At 44.4% G+C, this 22,467-nt stretch overlaps 2 protein-coding genes and 1 long non-coding RNA gene across 10 annotated transcripts in view; 2 read left to right on the top strand and 1 right to left on the bottom strand.

Moving 5' to 3' along the window:
* Window positions 1–14,256, top strand: part of ORC1 (origin recognition complex subunit 1) — a 33,118-nt gene extending 18,862 nt beyond the window's left edge. For 4 of the 5 annotated variants that reach the window (XM_068539877.1, XM_068539874.1, XM_068539875.1 and 1 more), the window contains 9 exons: window positions 1,530–1,627; window positions 2,183–2,284; window positions 2,705–2,876; window positions 3,631–3,738; window positions 4,001–4,150; window positions 4,843–4,962; window positions 9,406–9,575; window positions 10,115–10,202; window positions 13,982–14,256. In XM_068539877.1, coding sequence (XP_068395978.1) covers window positions 1,530–1,627; window positions 2,183–2,284; window positions 2,705–2,876; window positions 3,631–3,738; window positions 4,001–4,150; window positions 4,843–4,962; window positions 9,406–9,575; window positions 10,115–10,202; window positions 13,982–14,176 — 1,203 coding nt within the window. In that variant the 3' untranslated portion in view covers window positions 14,177–14,256. Of the gene's footprint in view, window positions 1–1,529; window positions 1,628–2,182; window positions 2,285–2,704; window positions 2,877–3,630; window positions 3,739–4,000; window positions 4,246–4,842; window positions 4,963–9,405; window positions 9,576–10,114; window positions 10,203–13,981 lie in introns of those variants that run through there. The other variant, XM_068539878.1, reaches the window with a different exon arrangement.
* Window positions 3,637–17,705, bottom strand: LOC137762258 (uncharacterized). 2 transcript variants are annotated; one of them, XR_011073532.1, is made up of 4 exons: window positions 17,646–17,684; window positions 17,220–17,437; window positions 4,879–5,044; window positions 3,637–4,227 (listed from the first exon to the last, which is right to left on the bottom strand). It is a non-coding gene; the product is annotated as an uncharacterized lncRNA (long non-coding RNA). The 2 variants fall into 2 exon arrangements; XR_011073531.1 differs by having other exon boundaries at window positions 17,220–17,705.
* Window positions 17,226–22,467, top strand: part of CC2D1B (coiled-coil and C2 domain containing 1B) — a 19,578-nt gene continuing 14,336 nt past the window's right edge. The window contains exons 1-6 of one of the 3 annotated variants that reach the window (XM_068539873.1): window positions 17,328–17,417; window positions 17,935–18,019; window positions 18,978–19,064; window positions 20,220–20,364; window positions 21,503–21,609; window positions 21,985–22,140. In XM_068539873.1, coding sequence (XP_068395974.1) covers window positions 18,999–19,064; window positions 20,220–20,364; window positions 21,503–21,609; window positions 21,985–22,140 — 474 coding nt within the window. In that variant the 5' untranslated portion in view covers window positions 17,328–17,417; window positions 17,935–18,019; window positions 18,978–18,998. Of the gene's footprint in view, window positions 17,418–17,934; window positions 18,020–18,941; window positions 19,065–20,219; window positions 20,365–21,502; window positions 21,610–21,984; window positions 22,141–22,467 lie in introns of all 3 variants that reach the window. The other 2 variants (XM_068539870.1, XM_068539871.1) reach the window with 2 other exon arrangements.

Raw genomic sequence — 22,467 nt, 5'->3', positions numbered from 1 at the left:
AAAGAGGGTCTTACTGTGTTCAAACATGTTTGAGAAATGTTTGGATTAAACAAAGTTAAATTGGTTTCATTATCACATGACTTCTCAAGGCCATTAACTTATTAATGTTTTTGTGAGGGCATTAGTATATTAGGAAACATTTTTCGTGGAGCATCTTGTTCTTTAGAACAATTTAGAAATGCCTAATTAGGGGCCTTTATAAAGCTGATCTCCATTTTTCCATATCAAGAAAAATGTGATTGGGCTTGGGTTGAAGTCAAAGAAAAGACCTTTAGGGAAGGAAATCCAATAGATTGCCTTTGGACGAGGCAGTCTTGTAGAGTAGCTCACCCAAATGATCTGCTTTGATTGCACCTCCTGGGTCCCACCCAGAAGAAGGGATTTGTGGGGGGAGCTCTTTAGCATAATAAAAAAGGTCAGAAGTCCACCTTTTTTTAAAAAAAAAAAACCTTCTCAGCAAGGTTTGTTATTATTTTCCTGTTTTCTCCAGAGTTAATAGATGTTAAGCTGTTAACAGGGTCTAAATGCTCTTCTGCGTTTGGGAAGAGGTGTAGAGACTATCGCTTTATAGCTTGGCTACAAGCAGAGGGTGGGTAGGTGAAATGCCCCCACAAAAGGGAGTGCTTTGTGGAAACACCATGAATACTACTGGGTAGCAGGCCTGCTCTAATGAGCCAGCAGCAAGGAAAAAAAGAGAATAGTGAAATCGGTCTGTGGGCCTAAACTGAATGACCCTATGGTTTGAAGTGGAAAAATCTGGGGAGGTTTCTTCAAGTACTGTGTAGTGGATCGTGGAAGTTCTGAGCTAAAGATTGACCATATTTTCAAAGAAGGCTAGAGGAAGATCTTTTTAATTTTAAAAAATTTTTTAAAGATGCTTTTTTATTTTAATCAGTGAATGCAACTCATGGGGGTGGAATAGAGGAGGATCTTATGAATCAAACCCAGTTTATGCCTGCTACTGTACCCTATTTGGGCAGAGTATTTAGGATTTTTTAATAATTTGCCTTTCTTTGAAGATAGTATTTTACTTTGAAAAGTATTTAATCCATACTTTTATTCATTCTTTCCTCAGACTGACATTGTTTTCAAATCCTAATACTATATGTAAATTAGAAATAAGAAATTGTGTTTGGACTATGAACAAAATGTATGTGTAATGTGAGGAGAGAAAGGGAGAATCTTGGTAATTTATACAGGAAGGAACTAAGAGGAATTCACTACCTCTATTCTTTTTATCAGCTCATCATGAATCAGATTTGCTGATGCATCCTGGATGGAGTTTTGCTTTGTTTTTTCCTTCTGAAATAGGTTCTGTCTCTCTCTTTTTTTATTTTGGAGTATAGGTGATTTACAGTGTTGTGTTAGTTTCAGGTGTACAGCAAAGTGATTCAGTTATACATATACATATATCCATTCTTTTCCAGATTCTTTTACCATATAGGTTATTACAGAACATTGAGTAGAGTTCCCTTTGCTCTACAGTAGGTCCTTGTTGATTATCTAAATGTTCTCTCTTTCGAATACAGCCCGAGCCCAGAACACCACGTCACGCCACTCCCCGGATCCGCAGCCGAAACCTGGCTGCCCAGGAGCCCGCCAATGTGCTGGAGGAGGCCCGGCTGAGGTGACGCCGCTCGGGGGCCCCTGCATTCGTTCACATGAACTGGGAGTGCTTTGTAGTCATTGGTGTACATAATAAAGGTAGAGAGTAAGATGAACGTGTGTGTTTAGAAAGAAGAAACCTCAAGCAGTGTCTGGGTGAGCTACTGTGGACAAGCTCGGGGAGGAGTGTGCAGTCCACTGCCACCACTTTCTCAGGGTTGGAAGGTGATGGGTCAGGACACTGCTTCTCAGTTGCGGTACCCTTTAGAACTGCGTGGGGGCTTTTTCAAAATAATAAGCCTAGATCTTGCCAGAAATCAGTTGAATCAGAATCTCATGTGGGATGAGGTCCACCCATGTGATTTGGGGAACCTCCCCAGGTGATATGTACTCTTAGTTAGAACCACTGAGTTGGGTGATTTGTCTGGGTGGAGAAAGGCCGAATGAAGGCATTCCCTTGGATGTGAGATTAAGGTTTCAAATAGAAACTATAGATAAATCTTTTCCATTTATTATTGAGTAGATAGTAAAATGCTTCTAAAGTCCTCCTTTTCCCTCATTTTACCACCAACTTTAGGCTGCATGTTTCTGCTGTACCTGGGTCTCTTCCCTGTCGGGAACAGGAATTCCAAGACATGTACAACTTTGTGGAAAGCAAACTCCTTGACCATACTGGAGGGTGAGTCATGTTGAGGAAGCAGGATGCTCAGGGCAGAAGGCCCTGCTAGTACCACCTCAGGTGCTGTAGTTCACCCAAGCGGTCTTTCCCTGGTGTCAGAACAGGCAAGGCCATTGCTGAAGCCTAAGCTTCTGAAGCAGTTTTTGTTATCAAAGTAATTCTATAGAATTCTGTCTTACAGAGAAAATGACACTGGCCTTTTTTGGGTGGGCACTTTGCATACAGCCTTGCTTATAGAATGAATGATTCTATATAAACAGGTCCTGCTCTGATCAGCTTCCAAAGATGGTCCTTACTGCTCCCACCTCCACATTTCAGGGGCCTCTGTCCTTCCTTCAGCACACATTCTCATACTCATAACTGATGATAGTGTAAGGCAGCTACACAGACCTAGCCCGGGGTCTTCTCTTCTTGCCCCAGGTGCATGTACATCTCCGGGGTCCCTGGGACAGGGAAGACTGCCACTGTACACGAGGTGATACGCTGCCTGCAGCAGGCATCCCAAGCAAATGATGTTCCTCCCTTTCAATACATTGAGGTCAATGGCATGAAGCTGACAGAGCCCCACCAAGTCTATGTGCAAATCTTGCAGGTGAGCAAAGCTGTTTGGGCTTTTTGTTTTGGTTTTTTTGGTTTGTCTTTTGGTTTTGGGGTTTTTTTGGCCACGTGGCTTGCAGGATCCTAGTTCCCCGACCAGGGATCAAACCCAGGCCCTCGGCAGTGAAAGCACGGAGTCCCAGCCACTGGACTGCCAGGGATTCGCCTGTTTGGGCTTTTTGGAAAATACAGTTTCTGGGTGGCACATGAAAAGGGAAAGGTTTACTTAATTTTGTGCATATTACATGTTTACAACTTGCCAAGCATTGTCCTTTGTGTAGAGGTAGCAAGGGCAAAGAAGGCAGAATTCCTACCCTCAAGGACCTTGAAGTCTAGGAGCTGGATAGGCATTTCTGGAAGCTAGTACTTACCAACATGGTGAAAACCATTTGTACACAGCAGGCATTGTGGCAACTCGGAAAAGGGGTTAGAGGTGGGCCGAAGTTTGCATCTCACTTTTTCATTCATTAGCCGTTATCTTGGAACCAGTAATGTCCAGTTATAGAGCCATACACTAATGATTTTGGAGGGGCTTCTGGGGCCAGCCTGTGGCTCATTTGCATTTCAAACACTATCTGTTGTCTCTCGTTGCCTTCTCTTCTCCTTCCAGTGGAAGGCAGAGGGTAGGATACTGAAGTCCTCAGGCTGAACAGCTTCTTCTATGTGCAGATTTAACTTTAAGCCAGGGCAGTAAAGTCCTGACAGTTCACCACTCACTCCCCCACCCGCCCCGCCCCGCCCCACTGCAGAGGCTGACGGGTCACAGGGCAACAGCTCACCACGCCGCAGAACTGCTGGCTAAGCGATTCCGCACTCGAGGGTCCTCTCGGGAAACCACTGTGCTGCTTGTGGACGAGGTAAGGAGGCGCCCACGGAAGGACTGGAGAAGAAGTGGCGTGGCACTTGATTGCAGTGTCCCGGGAGCAAATACTGGGTGGGAGGAAAGTCCTGGCTGCCTTCTTCCTTCACTCTGGTGGTGAGAGGCATGTGTCTATTGATGTCCTTGCTGGTGGTGTGACCTGAGAGCACATGAAGCTAAAGCAGTGGTAACAGGCTTCACTCCGGGGCCCCGGCTCCGTCTCTGTGGTTGACCCTGCGTCTCTCCCCATTTCCTGGCAGCTTGACCTTCTGTGGACTCAGAAACAAGACATAATGTACAATCTCTTTGACTGGCCCACTCACAAGGAGGCCCGGCTTGTGGTCCTGACCATCGCCAACACCATGGATCTGCCAGAGCGCCTCATGATGAACCGGGTGTCCAGCCGACTGGTAGGGCCATTCTCAAGCTGTTCTAACAGACCCATAAGCTGGGCCAAGGAGTTCTCCAAAAGTGAATACATAGGAATCTAAAATAAACGGGAAAAGTAAGAAATGTGATTTCTGAAATTCTTATAATTACTAAGTTGGAATTAAATATGTCACCATTGCATGGCTTTCTGCAAACGTATCTTCTTGGTGTTCTGCTACCTCTGCACTCTTAAACTGCACAGAGCCCTAAAGGTTTAATTATTTAAAAAAATACTTAAGTGCTTACCCTTGTCAGGCAGTGTGAGATGCATGGAGTATGGCTGTGAACGGGGCAGACACGGTCTCTGCCCTTGTGGACCTTGTGGTTCAGCAGGAGTGAAACCGGGAGCCGAGCCGGTGCATGTAGAGGTGAAGATTGTCCCACCCACTCTAACGAGAGCACCTCTGCTCAGATCTACTTGTAAATGATTCCATAGAATAAAAGATTCTGTTAAGCTAAATGAAAAAACAGTTGAGAGCTACTGCCCAACAGGATCCCACAGGCCATCGTCAGGAACAAAAGGAGCTGGAAGCAGTGGTAGTCCTGGGATGAAATGTGTAAATTGTTACATGGGACTTGGAAATCAGGTTTGGGGACTTGCAGGTGGCTTTCCACCAGGACTATCGGAGTGGGAAATCCATGAACTTGTTCCTCTGTCATCTTGACTCCCCAGGGTCTAACCAGGATGTCCTTCCAGCCCTATACTCACAGCCAACTGCAACAGATCCTGGTGTCCCGACTCAAACATTTAAAGGCCTTTGAGGATGATGCCATCCAGTTGGTAGCCAGGAAGGTAAGTCGCCTTCGGGGAGCTCCTAGTCACACCGACAGTTTTTGCTGAGTATCTGCCCATGTGAGGCCCTATGCTGGGTGCTCTGGAGATGAAGAAAAAATTAGGAAGTCCTGTAAAAACAAATACCAAAACATAGAAACAAAATTCTGAAAAATTCCTTAACCTTATTGTATAACTAATTAGAAGGCTCTGAGTATGGTGGGCTTATATACAAGTGAAGATTAATTGATTCAGGGAGCTTTGTATAATCAAAAGGGCAACATAGTGAGTGAAGTAGACAAACCTGGTTTGAATTCTGGCTCTAATACTTTAATAAGCATGTGGAAGGTTACAGAAAAGTTACTTAAAAACTTCCTGGGCTTCAGTTTTCTTCTCTGAAAAATGGGAATAATAATAGTTACCTCATAGGGTCATTGTGAGAATTAAATGAGACCATGTCTGTAATGTACCTAGCAGGGTGCATGTTCCATGGTAGGTATGAAGTGTGGGATGCCTACCCCCTCCAGGCTTACTGGGAGAATGCCAATTGAGATTCCACTAAGACTTCTCCGGGGCTGCTGAGGAACAACTCAGGTTAAATGTCCACCTTGAGCTGAATGAAAGAAACCACACATCCACAGTATTTCAGCACTTAAAAGAGTTATAAACGTATTTCTAGTTTCTTACTGGAAACGATGTGAACTCTGAATGCCTATAGCAGCAACACACGTCTGTAACACCTGTTCAAAGCTGGGTACTGTATTAAGTATTAGGGTCAGAGGTGAGCGAGATACGGTGTTTATCTCCAAGCTTTGCTTTCTAGGAGAGAGATCCTCAAAGTTACTATCTAACCCTTCTGTTGGTAGAGTTTTTCCACCTCTGCAATCATGCAATCTCTAAAAGTTCTTTTTTTTCCTCTGAATGGTCCTTTTATATACCATCCTACTTATTTGAGGTTGTTTTCTCCCTTTTCCTCTAAGATGCTTTGTCTGTTGGTTTTGATCTCTATCCTGCATTGTTAGACTTTCCTCAGCCGCCTTTGTGGTCCACTGAGGTCTAAGGGTGGAGATTACAGAGCTGATTGGGAGCTCTGAGTATATAAGTGGGGCTTGTTCACTGAGAGCTTCGCTGAGGGGTAATCTGATCGGGCCAATTTCAGTATCTTTAGTTTATTTCCATATTTTCTGGGATAGTCAGATTTCAAAGAGTAGGCCTCCCCTGTCCTGCCTGCAGGGCAGTGTTCTAGGATCAGGCGAGGTGGGCTGGAGTCAGGGAGGGTGGAGGTCTTCAAATTCAGCATGCAAATAGTAACCATCTATATTTAGTAAGGGGCATCCCCTCCTCTGCAACAATACCTAGTGTTACTGGTCCAGAGACTTTTTTGTTTATCCTTGCTAGAATAAATTTCTGGTCTCCTGCCATGGTACATGAGGGATAATCTCCGGGGCAAAGAGTTTTATGGAAACAGTACAAATTACCAAGGCACAAAATTTTCTCACAGAGCCCTAAACCCTCCCTCAGTGGCCCTGATGTTCACCAACAGCATGAAATGGGGGAGAGGTCTCGGGCAAGGGTCAGCAAACTTTTTGTGAAGGGCCAGTAGTAAATGTTTTAGGCTTTCTGGGCCATAATGGTCTGTCACCACTATTCAACTCTGCCTTTGCATTGTGAAAGCAGCCGTGTATTATATAATATGTAAACAAATGCACATAGCTGTGTTACAATAAAACTTTATTTACAAAAACATGTGGCAGGCCATAGTTTGCTGACTCCTGATCTAGGGCATCCGTTTCTTAACTTTCAACCAGTCCTCTTTGTTTTAGCCAAACTTCCCCCTTTACCTCCAGTTCCAGTATCACTAACTCCTGAGCATTTTGAAGATTTTTAGCGTAACTTAGGCTTGTTCTTGGATTCCTCACTGCGGGCTTAGGAATGGGCTTTCTCAGTCTGCTAGGTTAACCAGTACCCTGCCACTTCTTTCCAACTTTCAGAATTATATTGTTTACTGCTCTCCAGTTGCTTCCTTTTCTTATTTAGGGTTCTTGGTCTTTAAGGTTTCAGAAGACTACAAATTTGGCTGCTGTTTTTACCCAAAACTCTTCCCTGTAATTTCAAACCTCTCTTTTATTTCTTAACATATAAACATACCTATATTGTTTATCTTATGATATCTGAAGTCTTTGTGGGCTTACTTCTGTTGATTGCTGATTCACATGTCTATATGGCCTTGTTTCCTTGTTTTTTGTGTCTTGATTTTTTTTTTTTTTTTAACTGTATGCTCATGTTCCTTAAGAGCTTTATCTGAGAGTTGATCGAGGCCTGGGTTGAAGTTGAATTCATTTAGTTTGTTTGTGCTTCTGTCAGTTACTGAGGGGCACTACCAACTGGGACCATTTTTAAACAAAATTCTTTACTTGAGGTTTTTAGGAGACAACATAAATTTGGGCTACAAATCCATGTGAGGGCTTGTGGTTGCAAAGACTCGGTGAGTTTTTGTCACCCTACACCCACCTACCGCCAAGGTCACAACAGGCCATTTTTCTTGCCATCCCTTCTGCATTGTAAGTCTTTCACTCACTGTCATACTGGGGCTGTAGTGGAGGTTGGATCCCAAGTTTATGCAAGGTCTTTTCTTAGATTCCATGTGGGGTGGCCCCAGCTTTTTCTTTTGTCTCCCTCACCCCAGCAGCAGTTAAACAGAGTGCTTACGGTCGCAGGGTTCACAGGTACCCTCAGAGTGGGAAGTGCTTTGGGTGTTTTCTAGCCTCCCAGGGCCACCTGTCCACTTTGATTCTAGGCCCCTGAGCAGCCCTTGAGTCCCTGCTATTAACCACTGTATGGTGCTGCTTCACACAGAGGAAAGGAGGAGTGACAGGGCGGAAACGTCCCCAGGACATCCTCACCAGCTGAATATGGGAGATTAGAAGGAAGGAATAATATACGCTGGTGCTCATGTTTCCGTCTTGGGTTACTGGAAAAGTGATTTTTGTTTTGAATGTCTTATATTTGAATTCTAAATAGACACAAAACATTTAAAAACTCCTATAACCCTGTCTGTCATACTGAGTGAAGTAAGTCAGAAAGAGAAAAGCAAATATTGTATATTAATGCATATATGTGGAACCTAGAAAAATGGTACAGATGAACCTACTATTTGCAGGGCAGGAATAGAGACACAGATGTACAGAGCGGACATGTGGACACAGGGGAGTGGTGGGGTGGGGAGGATGGGATGAATTGGGAGACTGGGATTTACATACATACACTACCATGTGTAAAACAGATAGCTAGTGGGAACCTGCTGTATAGCGCAGGGAGCTGTCAGCTTGGTGCTCTGTGATGACCTAGATGGGTGGGATGGGGGGGAGGGAGGTCCAAGAGGGAGGGGATATGTGTATACATATAGCTGATTCACTTCGTTGTACAGCAGAAGCTAACACAACATTGTAAAGCGACTATACCCCAATCGAAAAAAAAGTCAAAAAATAAAAAAATAAAATCTATAATCCCACTTCCCAGAAATGACTCCTTTTAATGTCTTAGTTTTGGTGTGTGTGTGTGTGCGCGCATGCATGTATGTGTATGCCTATACGATTTGCTTTTTTAAAATTAATGTTTTATAAATTTTGGAAGGAAATAGTTATTTTGGGATGACATCAGGCAGGATGTCATCGCCTGCGATGGTTGTCAGGTGAATGATGGGGTTGCTGGCAAGCACTGGGAATATAGAAACAGAAATCCTTGCAGGCAATGGTGAGTCCAGGAGTTCCCTCAGTTAAATTTAAAATGCAAGAGCCCTCCTATGTCATCTTGGGAGAGAGTATAGGATTCCCCGTAAAGGGAGCCCAGGAGCCCCTCAGCCTCTGTGCACATGGAAAGGAAGGCACAAAAGCAGAGCCATTGGCATGGGGGGTTGGTCTAATTCATCTAACCACAGGTTCCTCTGGGTCCTCCAGCTTCATGGCTTCCTTCCCTCTTGATTCTGGTTCATTTAGCCATTGACCAGGTAGTTTCCAAAATTCATCACATGCTGTGAGGGAGGCTCAGGCTGTGGCTTTATCTCCAAAATAGACTCCACCTCAGCCTCTTGGCTTTTTCTCTTCATGCAAGGAACAAGACCCTTGTGTCTCCAGATGGTTCAGTAATGATCTTGGGCCAAAGGTCTCTTCTTTTAGATTTCTTCATTTTTCTAATATTAAATAAAGTTGAGAATTTCTGTCTCTTCCATTCTGGAATTATCTGTAAGGCCAAGACAAAGTTGTGGACTTGGGGAAAAGTCCCAGACACAGTATAATAATTTATATCTGAGCTCCCACCAGGTTCCCAGCCAGGGCTAAGTACTTAATTTCATGCTTAAGTCCATTCCCAGCCCTGCCCTTCCTTTTTAGCTGAACACAGAATCGGTTTTTCTCCTGGGTTGAGACGGCAAGGGGATCTCAAGGAATAAAATGTTCCCTCTTGTAGGTAGCAGCCCTCTCTGGAGATGCACGACGCTGCCTGGACATTTGTAGGCGTGCCACAGAGATTTGTGAGTTCTCCTGCCAGAAGCCCGACTCCCCTGGCCTGGTCACTACAGCCCACTTACTGGAAGCAGTAGAGGAGATGTTTTCATCGTCATACATCACTGCCATCAAGTAAGACGCTTCTGCTTCCTGACCGTGAACCTCCCTTGGACAACCACTGCAGAGGGCCATGGAAGCATGCTTCCCTTTCAAAGCTTTTACTCATACAACCTGCATTTACTGACAGTGCTGTCCTTTTTCTTAAGGGGCATAGTCTAGTCAAAGAGACAGAAATGTAATCCTAGTATAATAGAATAATTACCGTGTATTGAGTTACACTATAGGTGTTTATGAAGTAAAGTGCTGTGGAAACAAGAAGAAGGAAGTAGCTACTTCTCTCACATTGAATGATATACTCAACCATGAAATGGGGGTGCTGGTACACGCCCAGATATAGTTGCTGTGTTCCCTTACTTCCAAAGTGTTATTTTTCATATCATTTTGAGACTTTGAGGGGAAGGGAAATCCTTGCCAAATCATATAGGAATATAGGAGGAAATAGTCCCAAGTTTTTTCCTCTCTCTTCTCTAAAGACAGAAGTTTTATTTGGCTTTCCTTGGGTTGATGGTACAGCCACTTAGGAGAATTCACATCTCCTCATTTTCTTTAAGAAATTCCTCCGTTCTGGAACAGAGCTTCCTGAGAGCCATCCTTGCAGAGTTCCGTCGATCAGGACTGGAGGAAGCAACATTTCAACAGGTGATTGATCTACTTTTTAAAAAATCCTATTTTGGTCTGGTGCCTTTAAAATATAATATGTGGGAATTTTAACCACTGTGTAATAGTCTGTCTCTATTTTGTGCCAACCTGATTATGCTAAAGAATATCAAACCAGCGCCTATTTTTATGTGATATTTAATTGAGTTGCATGAGAAGAGACCTTTAGCAAATGGTTTCTGCATATTAGATTGAGGCTTTACTATGTGCCAGATACTCTTCTGGGAGTGGGAGATTCAAAGATGAGCAAGACAAAAGTTGCTGCCCTGATACAGCTTATGGTATAGTGTGGGGCAAAGCTTTCAGAACAAGCCTTGTTTAAAAACAAATCACAACCATCACCCTGATACCAAATCCAGACAAAGATGTCACGAAGAAAGAAAACTACAGGCCAATATCACTGATGAACATAGATGTAAAAATCCTCAACAAAATACTAGCAAACAGAATCCAACAGCACATTAAAAGTATCATATACCCTGATCAAGTGGGGTTTATCCCAGGAATGCAAGGATTCTTCAATATATGCAAATCAATCAATGTAATAAACCATATTAACAAATTGAAGGAGAAAAACCATATGATCATCTCAATAGATGCAGAAAAAGCTTTTGACAAAATTCAACACCCATTTATGATAGAAACCCTCCAGAAAGTAGGCATACAGGGAACTTACCTGAACATAATAAAGGCCATATATGACAAACCCACAGCCAACATCGTTCTCAATGGTGAAAAACTGAAACCATTTCCACTAAGATCGGGAGCAAGACAAGGTTGCCCACTCTCACCACTGTTATTCAACATAGTTTTGGAAGTTTTAGCCACAGCAATCAGAGAAGAAAAAGAAATAAAAGGAATCCAAATCAGAAAAGAAGAAGTAAAGCTGTCACTGTTTGCAGATGACATGATACTATACATAGAGAATCCTAAAGATGCTACCAGAAAACTACTAGAGCTAATCAATGAATTTGGTAAAGTAGCAGGATACAAAATTAATGCACAGAAATCTCTTGCATTCCTATACACTAATGATGAAAAATCTGAAAGAAATTAAGGAAACACTCCCATTTACCATTGCAACAAAAAGAATAAAATACATAGGAATAAACCTACCTTAGGAGACAGAAGACCTGTATGCAGAAAACTATAAGACACTGATGAAAGAAATTAAAGATGATACAAACAGATGGAGAGACATACCATGTTCCTGGATTGGAAGAATCAACATTGTGAAAATGACTATACTACCCAAAGCAATGTACAGATTCAATGCAATCCCTATCAAACTACCAATGGCATTTTTCACAGAACTAGGACAAAAAATTTCACAATTTGTATGGAAATACAAAAGACCCCGAATAGCCAAAGCAATCTTGAAAAAGAAAAACAGAGCTGGAGGAATCAGGCTCCCTGACTTCAGACTATACTACAAAGCTACAGTAATCAAGACAGTATGGTACTGGCATAAAAACAGAAATATAGATCAGTGGAACAGGATAGAAAGCCCAGAGATAAACCCACGTACATATGGTCACCTTATTTTTGATAAAGGAGGCAAGAATATACGATGGAGAAAAGACAGCCTCTTTAATAAGTGGTGCTGGGAAAACTGGACAGCTATGTGTAAAAGAATGAAATTAGAACACTCCCTAACACCATATACAAAAATAAACTCAAAATGGATTAGAGACCTAAATGTAAGGCCAGACACTGTAAAACTCTTAGAGGAAAGCATAGGCAGAACACTCTATGACATAAATCACGGCAAGATCCTTTTTGACCCACCTCCTAGAGAAATGGAAATAAAAACAAAAATAAACAAATAGGACCTAATGAAACTTAAAAGCTTTTGCACAGCAAAGGAAACCATAAACAAGACGAAAAGACAACCCTCAGAATGGGAGAAAATATTTGCATGTGAAGCACCTGACAAAGGATTAATCTCCAAAATTTACAAGCAGCTCATGCAGCTCAATATCAAAAAAACAAACAACCCAATCCAAAAATGGGCAGAAGACCTAAATAGACATTTCTCCAAAGAAGATATACAGATTGCCAACAAACACATGAAAGAATGCTCAACCTCACTAATCATTATAGAAATGCAAATCAAAACTGCAATGATGTATCGCCTCACACCAGTCAGAATGGCCATCATCAAAAAATCTATAAACAATAAATGCTGGAGAGGGTGTGGAGAAAAGGGAACCCTCTTGCACTGTTGGTGGGAATGTAAATTGATACAGCCACTATGGAGAACAGTATGGAGGTTCCTTAAAAAAACTAAAAATAGAACTACCTTATGACCCAGCAATCCCACTACTGGGCATATACCCTAAGAAAACCATAATTCAAAAGGAGTCATGTACCACAATGTTCATTGCAGCTGCATTTACAATATCCAGGACATGGAAGCAACCTAAGTGTCCATTGCCAGATGAATGGATAAAGAAGATGTGGCACATATATACAACGGAATATTACTCAGTCATAAAAAGAAACGAAATTGAGTTATTTGTAGTGAGGTGGATGGACCTAGAGTCTGTCATACAGAGTGAAGTAAGTCAGAAAGACAAAAACAAATACCGTATGCTAACACATATATATGGAATCTAAAAAAAAAATGGACAGGAATAAAGACGCAGACGTAGAGAATGGACCTGAGGACACGGGGAGGGGAAGGGTAAGCTGGGATGAAGTGAGAGAGTAGCACTGACATATATACACTACCAAATGTAAAATAGATAGCTAGTGGGAAGCAGCTGCATAGCACAGGGAGATCAGCTCGGTGCTTTGTGACCACCTAGAGGGGTGGGATAGGGAGGTTGGGAGGGAGACGCAAGAGGGAGGAGATATGGGGATATACGTATAAGTATAGCTGATTCACTTTGTTATAAAGCAGAAACTAACACACCATTGTAAAGCAGTTATACTCCAATAAAGATGTTAAAAAAAAAAATCACAGAGATCAATCCAAACACTCTGAGAATAATTTCAACTATATCAAGTAAAAGGAATCATTAGGGCTTGGGCCTTAGTGGTTTATTAAAGGTGTTTAAGTATATACCTGGGAGTTTGTATATCTGTATGTATGAGTATGTTTTAGACAAATAGAGATGTCAGGAAAACATTTTCCTTCCAGCTGTTTATTTCCTTTCAGCTTTTCTTCTTTAAATTCTTTTTTAAACATTTAGTCGCTAGTCATGTTTTGCCCGTTTTTGTTTTTGTAAAGCCTGAGACAGCTCTTCTGCAGAGAGTGACCTGTATTCTCTCTAGGCCTTTGTGCTTTTCCAAGGGACATGCCTTGGCACCTGCTGTTTCTGCCAAGGAAAATGCCCTTATAGCAAAATTTGACTTGAATTATGACAGTCTCAGTAGGAACGCTCAGCCCATGGAGATGAGGACTGTTTGTATAACTGTGACAGTTACTAAGCATATTATATCTATTAACTCATGAGTAATATTGTAGTATATTTAATAGATAAAACTGAAGCTCAAAAAGTGAAATAACTGGCCCAGGTTGCTTATTTAGGTAATTGGCAGAACCAGGGTTCAGACCTGCTGTTGTCTGATTCCGAGGCCAGTACTACATTCTGCCCCTGTGTTTGTGCCCCAGTGGGGCACCCCTTGATGCCTTCTGGGGTACTGAGTATCCTGGAAAAGAAGTGTCTCATTTTCTCAAAAGAAGAAATAATGATTGGATACAGACCCAGGACTACCTTCTGGCAGCTGACCTCAGGTTTGTTTTTTGTTTCTAGGTATACAGTCAACACGTGGCACTGTGCAGGATGGAGGGTCTCCCATACCCCACCATGTCAGAGACCATGGCGGTGTGCTCTCACCTAGGCTCCTGCCGCCTCCTCCTTGTGGAGCCCAGCAGGAATGACCTGCTCCTTCGTGTGCGGCTCAACGTCAGCCAGGATGACGTTCTGTATGCGCTGAAAGAAGAGTGAAGGGCTTCACAAGGAAGAACTGTGATCTGCTGTTTTTAAAGAGCCCTATTTCCATTTCCTAAGCACAGGGAATCATTGTAGCAAAGTATACTGAACAGCAATGGCTGTCATGTATTTTGGAATTTTCCATTAAATCATTTGCTTTTTCTGGAGTGTTTGGGAAGTTTTATAGTCATTACAAACATCAAATTATAAAACCAAACCATCCTTCCTACACTAGGCCCTCTCTCTGGGTTTTACTTCTGTTAGTATCCCTGACATTTATTTACTGGTAACATACCATGTATATAAATACATGCACACAATTACGGTATCTATATAAAATAGTTCCAGGAGAGTAAGTAAGAAATTACTTATATTGGTTGCTTCTGGGAAAGAACTGGATGGTTACCTTCAGGGTTAGAGGAAGACATTCACTGTATGTCATTATGTATCTCTTAATTTTTGAACAATTTGAGTGTAATATACTTAGCACATAAAAAAGAACCGCTGGAAATAATATCAGTAATAAATAAGCCCTAGTAACAAATAGCTAGAAAATGGAATTTTTTAAAAGATACCATTTATCATAAAAACAAATCTTTAAATAAAAAATACTTAGATGGCACAGAAAATATAAGGTACCTAGGAATAAATCTAATAAATGTAATTAATCTCTAAATATAAATCAATTCCAATTAAAATCTTGGTAGGGTTTTTTTGTATAACTTTGCAAGTTAATTCTGATAAACCAACAATAGAACAAACTGACATCTAAAACCTCATGTCAGCTACTGAGAAAATATATCATCCATGACATAGTCCTGCCAGAAAGGTTTGACCTGAATCTACTGGTGAGAAAAATTATCAGGTAAATCAAAATTGAGGGAAAAATATTCACAAAGCAATGGTTCCTCTTCAAAAATATTCATATCACAAAAGAAGAAAAAAATGGAGAAACTATTCTAAACTAAAGGAGACTAGAGAAATGAGAGCTAAATAGCTAAGTAGACTGTAAGAACCTTGATTGGGTCATGGATTTAAGAGATACAAACAGTTATAAGCATTATTATGGACTATATTCATATTAGGTAATAGGATTATGTAAATGTTAAGTTTTGTGGGTGTGATAAATTATTGTGGTTGTGTAGGAGAATGTCCTTGTTCTTAGGAGAATCATGATAAGACATGAGTGAAATATAACATCTGCAACTAATTAAATAGCTCAAAAAAATACATAGATACACACATATATTTATAACCGCACGTAATGGACTAAGGATCAGTATCAGAATATTTTAAAGCATTATACAATAAGAAAAAGGAAAATGGGTAAATAAGGCATCCACAAAATAAGAAATATAACCAACAAAATGGAAACTTAGTAAAAGAGGCCTGCAAGTCAAAACACTTTCACATCTATTAAAAAAAAAATCTTTCCATGGTGATATGGAACAATTGGAAACCAAATGCCCCATTGATGTAAGTGTAAACTTGAACAACTGCACTGGAGATAATTTGGAAATATTTAGTCTATAAAATCCTATGAGCCCCCAATTTCACTCCTAGGAATATACCCTAGAGAAACACATGTATACACCAGGAATTATATACAAGAACATTCATAGCACTGTAATGGCAAGCCATTGGAAAAGTGAATTATTTTCATACTGTGAGATAACATACAGAAATGAAAAATAAAGTAGTAAGTATCAATGGATGAAGCTAAAAACAAGGTCGAGTAAAAAAAGGAGTTGAAGAATATTTGCAGTGATAACAATGATATAATGTCAAAGCTTGCAAAAAAAAAATACTATGGTTTGCTTAAGGATGTACACATACATAGTAGAAATGCTCAGGAATAATAAACAGCAAATTCAGGAGAGTGAATATCTCTTTGGGAAAGGGTTGTAACATGAGAGGTGGCGAGGTGGCTTCAAGTGTATTGTACTGGTTTTTCTTAAACTTGTGGTAAGTGCCCATGTATTTGTTAATTCACACAAGAAACAGTAACTATTTATTTAGTGCCTAGTGTGTACCATGCACTGCTCTAGACACTGAAGTTAAAGAACAAACAAAAGCTCCTGCCTTTATGGAGTTTGCATTCTAGCAAATGTGAAATATTGTATATTTTTGTATGTCTTAGCTGTTTCATTATAAAACATTTTAAAGTTTAATGAGAAGAAATATGGGAGTGAAACTTCCATTTTATTTCTTTTCAACATTCTTTTTTTTTTTTGGCTGCTGTACCTTACGGCTTGCAGCCTCTTAGTTCCCAGACCAAGAATTGCAGTCGGGCCCTCAGCAGTGAGAGCACAGAGTCCTAACCTCTGGACCACCAGGGAGTTCCCTGAACCTTCCATTTTGAAATAGTAAAGACGGTCTCTTCTTCAGGAAATCACCAAAAAGCAATAAGGAGGTGGAAAAGCTCTTTGTCCAAGGAAACTGGAAGATAAAAGTTTAGGAAATAGGCAGGAGGAAGTGATTTGCAAGGTTTTAGATGGAAGATTCCTCCCCCCTACCCTCCAATTGCATTGCATTGCCCTGCAGGGTAGGGGGGTAAGAACTTGGTGTTAAAAGACAGTAAGAACTGTCTGAAGTGACTTTATAAAGAAGTGCAATGAACACTGCCTGTCATATCTTAAGTATTCAACCCGCCTTCTGACTGGAAAAGGTACATCTAAGTGCTGAATGATTAAGAAGAATATGGTGAGCCCCATTTCTCTTTCTTAGAGACTCAGTTACACAGGACACTGAGGAAGACGGTGAGCAGAGAAACCGCTCCTCTAGGGCGGAGGCTGCACCATCCTCACCTCCACGCCGAGGGGCGGGACGAGGACTTGAAGCTAGATAAGCGAGCCTGCGCCCAAACAGCCTCAGAGTGGGAGTGAGGGAGAAGCTTGGCGGGTAACTTGTATTAATAAATGGGCAAGGACAGGGGGCAAACCTGCTGCATTTGCACAAGCAGCCGGACAACCCTGAACTGCACAACGACCCTCGGCGAAAGCTTCGCGTTACCTGCCCCAAGGCGCCTGCGCGCTGAGAACCCCACCCTTGGAGTCACCTGTTGGAGCGCCACGCCCACTTCGCCTTGCGCATGCGTAATAGGCGCCGCACCGGTCGTGGAGTCACGTGTTCGAGGCCGAGGCGCCTCCCGCCGGGGCGCTTCCTGTCGCGGCTTCTTCGGCGGCCCAGGGGCCGCGGGAGGCCTGGGCGGTCCCCGGCGGGAGAAGGCCCGGGTCGGTTTCGGATCCGCCGCGAGGTATGCCGCGATCCCGCCCTCTGGCGAGGGAAGAGGAGGGGACGGCGGGGGAGATGGAGGCGGCTGGGCAGGGCAGGGCGGTGCGTCCTGCAGCTCGGGAGTGGGGTCCCCGGCTTCCCCTCCCCTGCGCACTCCCTGCCCTCCTCTCGCCTGAGCCCGGGCCTGGTCCAGCACCGCTGCCCCCAGCCCGGTGCCCCCGGAGCCGCAGACTTGGCGCGTCTCACTGACCCGCTCACGCCGTGTCACCCGCTCAGTTGACCGCCAGCCGTTCACCCAAGTCACTGAAATCTGACGCCTGGAGTCATCCTGAGCGCCCCCTCCCGTGAGCGCACATGCAGTTAACCTCCGAGCCCTGTTGATTTTACCCCCTATCTCGAGTCGGTCCACTTCTCTCCATCCCCAACGCCGCCCCCACGCTGTCTCAGCTTCTCCCCTTTCGCCGAGACCGTTGCAAGATGCTCGGTGCCGGGACGGCTTCCAGCCTGGGTTCGCCCTCCTACTTCCTTCCTTTCTGCAGCCAGAGGGATGTTTCTGAATCGCCGACCTGATCGCATCACGTCCATTGCCTTCAGAATCATGCCCAAACTCCTTTAGGCTTAAAGGTTTTTCTCTTTTGCCCCTTGCTCACATTTTCAGCTTCGCTTGTACCATTTCTTGTCTCACACTTTATGCCCCACTAATCCCAGTTTAGTTTTCCTGTGCAGGTCAAGCTGTTGTCACCTCAGAACCATTATCAGGTTGTTCCCTGTGTTTGGAATCCTATTCCCCTTCCTTCCCCCCCAAATCTTCATAACTCTGCACAGGCACCACCGTCTCCAAGAAGCCTTTTCTCTCTGCTGGGTAAGGGGCCGCCCCTGGGCACCCATGGCCCCGGTGCAGCCCTGTTTGGGTTTTGTCCAGTGATGAGGGACTCTCCGCCATGTAAATGTTCTTTGAGGACTGACACCATGTCAGATTCATTCAAAGCCCAGGACACTCTGATACACAGTAGGTCCTATGAATGGTTGTGAGGTCTCTGAGTGAATCAGAATGCTGTGTCAGATTTCTCTAGAGCGGAACTGTCCAATAGAACTTTCTGCAGTGATGAAAATCTTCATTATTTGTGCTGGCTGACGGTAGCCACTAGCTGAGGAACAGGATTTTTAACTTGATTAAATTTAAACATAAATAGCCACATATGGCTATTGTGTTTAACAGCACAGTTTTAGAGCCTTTCTGAATCCTACCCAGCCTTATACCCACCCTGTACCTAGAGTTACTTCCCTGAACCTGCCTTCTTAAGCCACTCACCACTCAACCACTTGGGTTTAATCCAAATTTGTCAGTCAGTTCGGTAACTTTTTATTGTGTCCACACTCCCCCCTTAAACCTATTAACAGGTGGCCATGTCCCTTTCATCTTCCATGGTGCTTGCTTCAGTGCTATACTTCCAGGGCTGGTGTTTCAGCCTTGGGTGTTAAGCATTGCCTTCTTTCTCTGAGTTGGGAGTTTACTAACCACATCCATTGGGGGCGGGGCTTGTAGGCTGCTCCAGTCTGAGCCTCTTCCACTCCCCACTAGACAAGTGTCCAGGCTGCCAAGATGCCAGGGCCAAGACCTCGGAAGGGCCCTCCGGCCAGTGGCCAGGGTGTGGCAGCTGCCAAGCAGGTACGGATATACAGCCTCCTTCACCTTCACCTTCACCTCTGGGTCAGTCTGAGCGTGAGGGTCTCTGACAACTCAGGCAAACTGGGTCACCTGTGTGGTTTCCCTGTTCATCTAGAGACTTTGAGCCATGCCTCCTGGAATTGGCAGAACCCTTAGAGACCCTCTGACCCGCCCCTGCCACACACATGTGGGAGATGAGGCCTGAACTCTCGTGTGTTTCAACCCAGGCTTCCTCCTGCCATGGCCACCTCCATATGAATGATCTGGAGGGTTCAAGAACTGCCAGAGTTTAGGGTGTTCTGATGGAGTCTCAGTGCTCTCATGCATTCCTCATTTAGGGCCACAACTTTGCTTGCCCACAACTTGGGCTGTGGCCCAAGTCGGGGACTGATGGGGTCTCTAATTTTCTCCCTTTATTTCTTCTGGGTGCAAGTTCTGAGACTTCTTAGCCCATTTTTATTGTCTTAAAAGAGGCAGGTAAGGGAGGTGGTAGGATAAAGGGCATAGACTCAAGACACAAGACCTTATTTTAAATTCTATCTCTGCCACTTACAAGGCTGTCTCAGTTTCATCTGAAAATGGAGATAAAAATAGGACCTACCTTTACTTAGAGTAGTCAAATTCATAGAGACAAAGAGTAGAATAGTGGTTACGGCGGGGGGGCGGGGGGGGGGGGAATGGGGAGTTGTTTAATGGGTACAGAGTTTCAGTTTTGCAAGATAAGAAGTGTTCTTTGGATAGATGGTGGTGATAGCTGCATAACAATGTGGATGTACTTAACGCCACTGAACTCTACACTTAAAAATTGTTAAGATGGTAGTTTTCATGCTACATGTGTTTTACCACAATTTAAAAGAAAATAGGATGTATCTCAGGATTATGAGAAGTAACTGAGATAATCACATAGAGTGCTACTACATACCCTGCCTGGCAGCTAGTGCTGTTATTGTTGTTAGTAATCATAATGGTAGTGTTGTCTTACTGGGTTCTTTGTAGAGTCACCAGGGAGATAAGTGTCCCAGGGGGTAATGTTGCAGGCCTCAGTTTCCCTTTCTGCACATTAGGCCCCACAGACAGCGAAGGAGCCGCTGAGCTCCTGGAGGCTGGCTCTGGGGCTGGGCTCCACCCTCTGCCTCATTGTGTGTCTCCTCTCAGCTTGGGCTGTTTATGGAGTTCAGCCCTGAGGACATGCTGCTGGGGATGGAGGAGACTGAAGATGATGGGGACCTGGAGGCTGAGCTGCTGGCCCTCACTGGGGAAGCAGGGACCACAGGCAAGAAGCCAGCACCCAAGGGGCAGGGTGAGTTTGGAGCACTTGATGCTGGGACCAGGTGGGCTCTGCAGGGGGTGGGGAGGGTCCTCTCCTCACAGCTGTGGGGAGCCGGCCAGATCATCCGGTCCTTCTGATATCTATGTCCCTTCTGCAGCATTCCCACCAAGAGGCCATCTTGCCCTGCTCACTTGCCTGTGTGATGGGGAGCTCACTCCTTCCTGGACTGCGCCCTCTCCCTTGTGGACAGTCAGCAGTCTGAGTCGCAGGCTGACTCAGGTCCCTATCCTTAGCCCTAGCCAGGGCCTGGTATAGACTAGGGGCTCAGCACAGACTGAATTGGGCACATAATGAGTGCACAGAAATTGTGTCAAATGAATGAATAAGTGGTATCTCCCTCCCCAGCTTGGAAGAGGACAGAGACCTGAAGCCTGGGAGGGTCAGAGGGTCTAAACCAGGAACCCTTAGAACCATCTCCCATCCCATGTGCTCCTGAGCTGAGGACAAGGAGAGGACCCAAGAAGGGGCTCACTGGTCTGGGAGAATGATGGCCATCACTTCTCTCTCAGTCCAAACCTGCTTTGGGTTTGATGAGCCTGGGTTTGAATCTTGGCTCTGCCATTTACCAGGATTGCAATGTTAGGAAAATTAATAAAGTTCTCAGTTTACTCATACCTAAAATGTGGATAGTATTACCTGTCTTCTTTTTTTTTTTGGCTACACTGCACAGCTTGTGGGATCTTAGTTCCCCAACCAGGGATCGAACCCAGGCCCTCGGCAGTGAAAGCGCAGAGTCCTAACCTCTGGACTGCCAGGAATTCCCAGTATTACCTATCTTGCAGAATTACTGTGAAGCTCAAATGAGTGTTAAAAATCTTTATATATATGTGAAAGGTGTGGTTAGGGGGAATGGATGGATATGTCTGTGAATAACTACCACAGCAAAAGTGCCAAGAAGGGAGCAGCTTGTTGCCTGTTGGAGGGCCTGGAAAGGTTTCTCTGCTGAGGTTCTTCTGCGCTGGGTCATAAAGGAAGAGCAGAGGTGGGACTTTGGCTGTGGGAGGGAAGGAGGATTTCTACCTGGGTGTGTCTGCCAGCTCAGTGGATTGAAGACCCTCCTTCACTCCTTGGGAATCTTTTCTGAGTTGTTGTGACCCTCTTCCCCCAGCCCCCCTGCCTATGGCCCACATCGAGAAGTTGGCGGCGGACTGCATGCGGGATGTGGAGGAGGAGGAGGAGGAGGAGGAAGGGCTGGAGGAGGATGCAGACTTGCTGGTGCGTCTGCCGGGCTGGTGGTGGAGGGCTCTGTGGTCAAGCCTGTGGAGGAGGCCTGGGGTTTTTCCCTCTGTGTGCTCTGATGTTGACTGAGCGCCTTGCCCTTCGTGGGCCCTTTTCCTGACTGTATGGTGTGAGATGTGTCCCCTTTGATGTGTGGTCTGAGCTCTGTACTTGGGGATTCTCAGGTTTGGAGGCTTCACTGATTTCAGGCCTATCCCTGGTCAGATTAAAGGAGTGTTTTGGTAAAGGGGACTTTCAGGCACAGTGAGCGATACTGGGAAATACTGCTGGGGGAGAGTGTCCTTGATTCTCAGGTCCTGTCGTGGGTATGGTCATGAGGCTCCCCAGCTCCTGGGACTTGTGTTTCCCCAGACTGAGCTGCAGGAGGTCCTGGGTGCAGATGAGGAGGCTGGGCCCTTGGATGGCGACGAGACAGCCAGCCCAGGTGGCCCTGAGGAGAAGGAACAGGAAAACACTGAACCTCCAGTGCAGACAGCTCTCCTAACAGCTTCGGTCCCAGCGGCTCAGGTGGGTTCTGGAGGGGTCCAGTGTGCCTTTGTCCACGTCCTTTGTGCCTGCATGTCCATGTATAACACACACGGAGCACGGCTTGCCTAGGAAGACTGTGGTAACCCTTTCCAGGGCCCTCCTTCAGCAGCTGCCCCAAGCAGAGGCTGAGCCCAAGAAACTCCTTGGTGGTTGCCGGCCTCAAAGGCCTCTCTGTTCTCCCAGACCGCCCCCTGCAGCCATTTCCTGGCCTCCACAGATTGTCTGGGCCTCTCTCTTTGCCTCTGACATGGCCTCTGGCCTCTCCAGTGAGTCTTTGCCTCCCACCTTGAGGCTTTTAGGTTCTTC

Source organism: Eschrichtius robustus, chromosome 3, assembly GCF_028021215.1.
Source record: "Eschrichtius robustus isolate mEscRob2 chromosome 3, mEscRob2.pri, whole genome shotgun sequence".
Lineage (NCBI taxonomy): Eukaryota > Metazoa > Chordata > Mammalia > Artiodactyla > Eschrichtiidae > Eschrichtius > Eschrichtius robustus.
The sequence above is the reverse complement of the archived record's forward strand: the minus strand, read 5'-3'. Positions and strand labels throughout refer to the sequence as shown.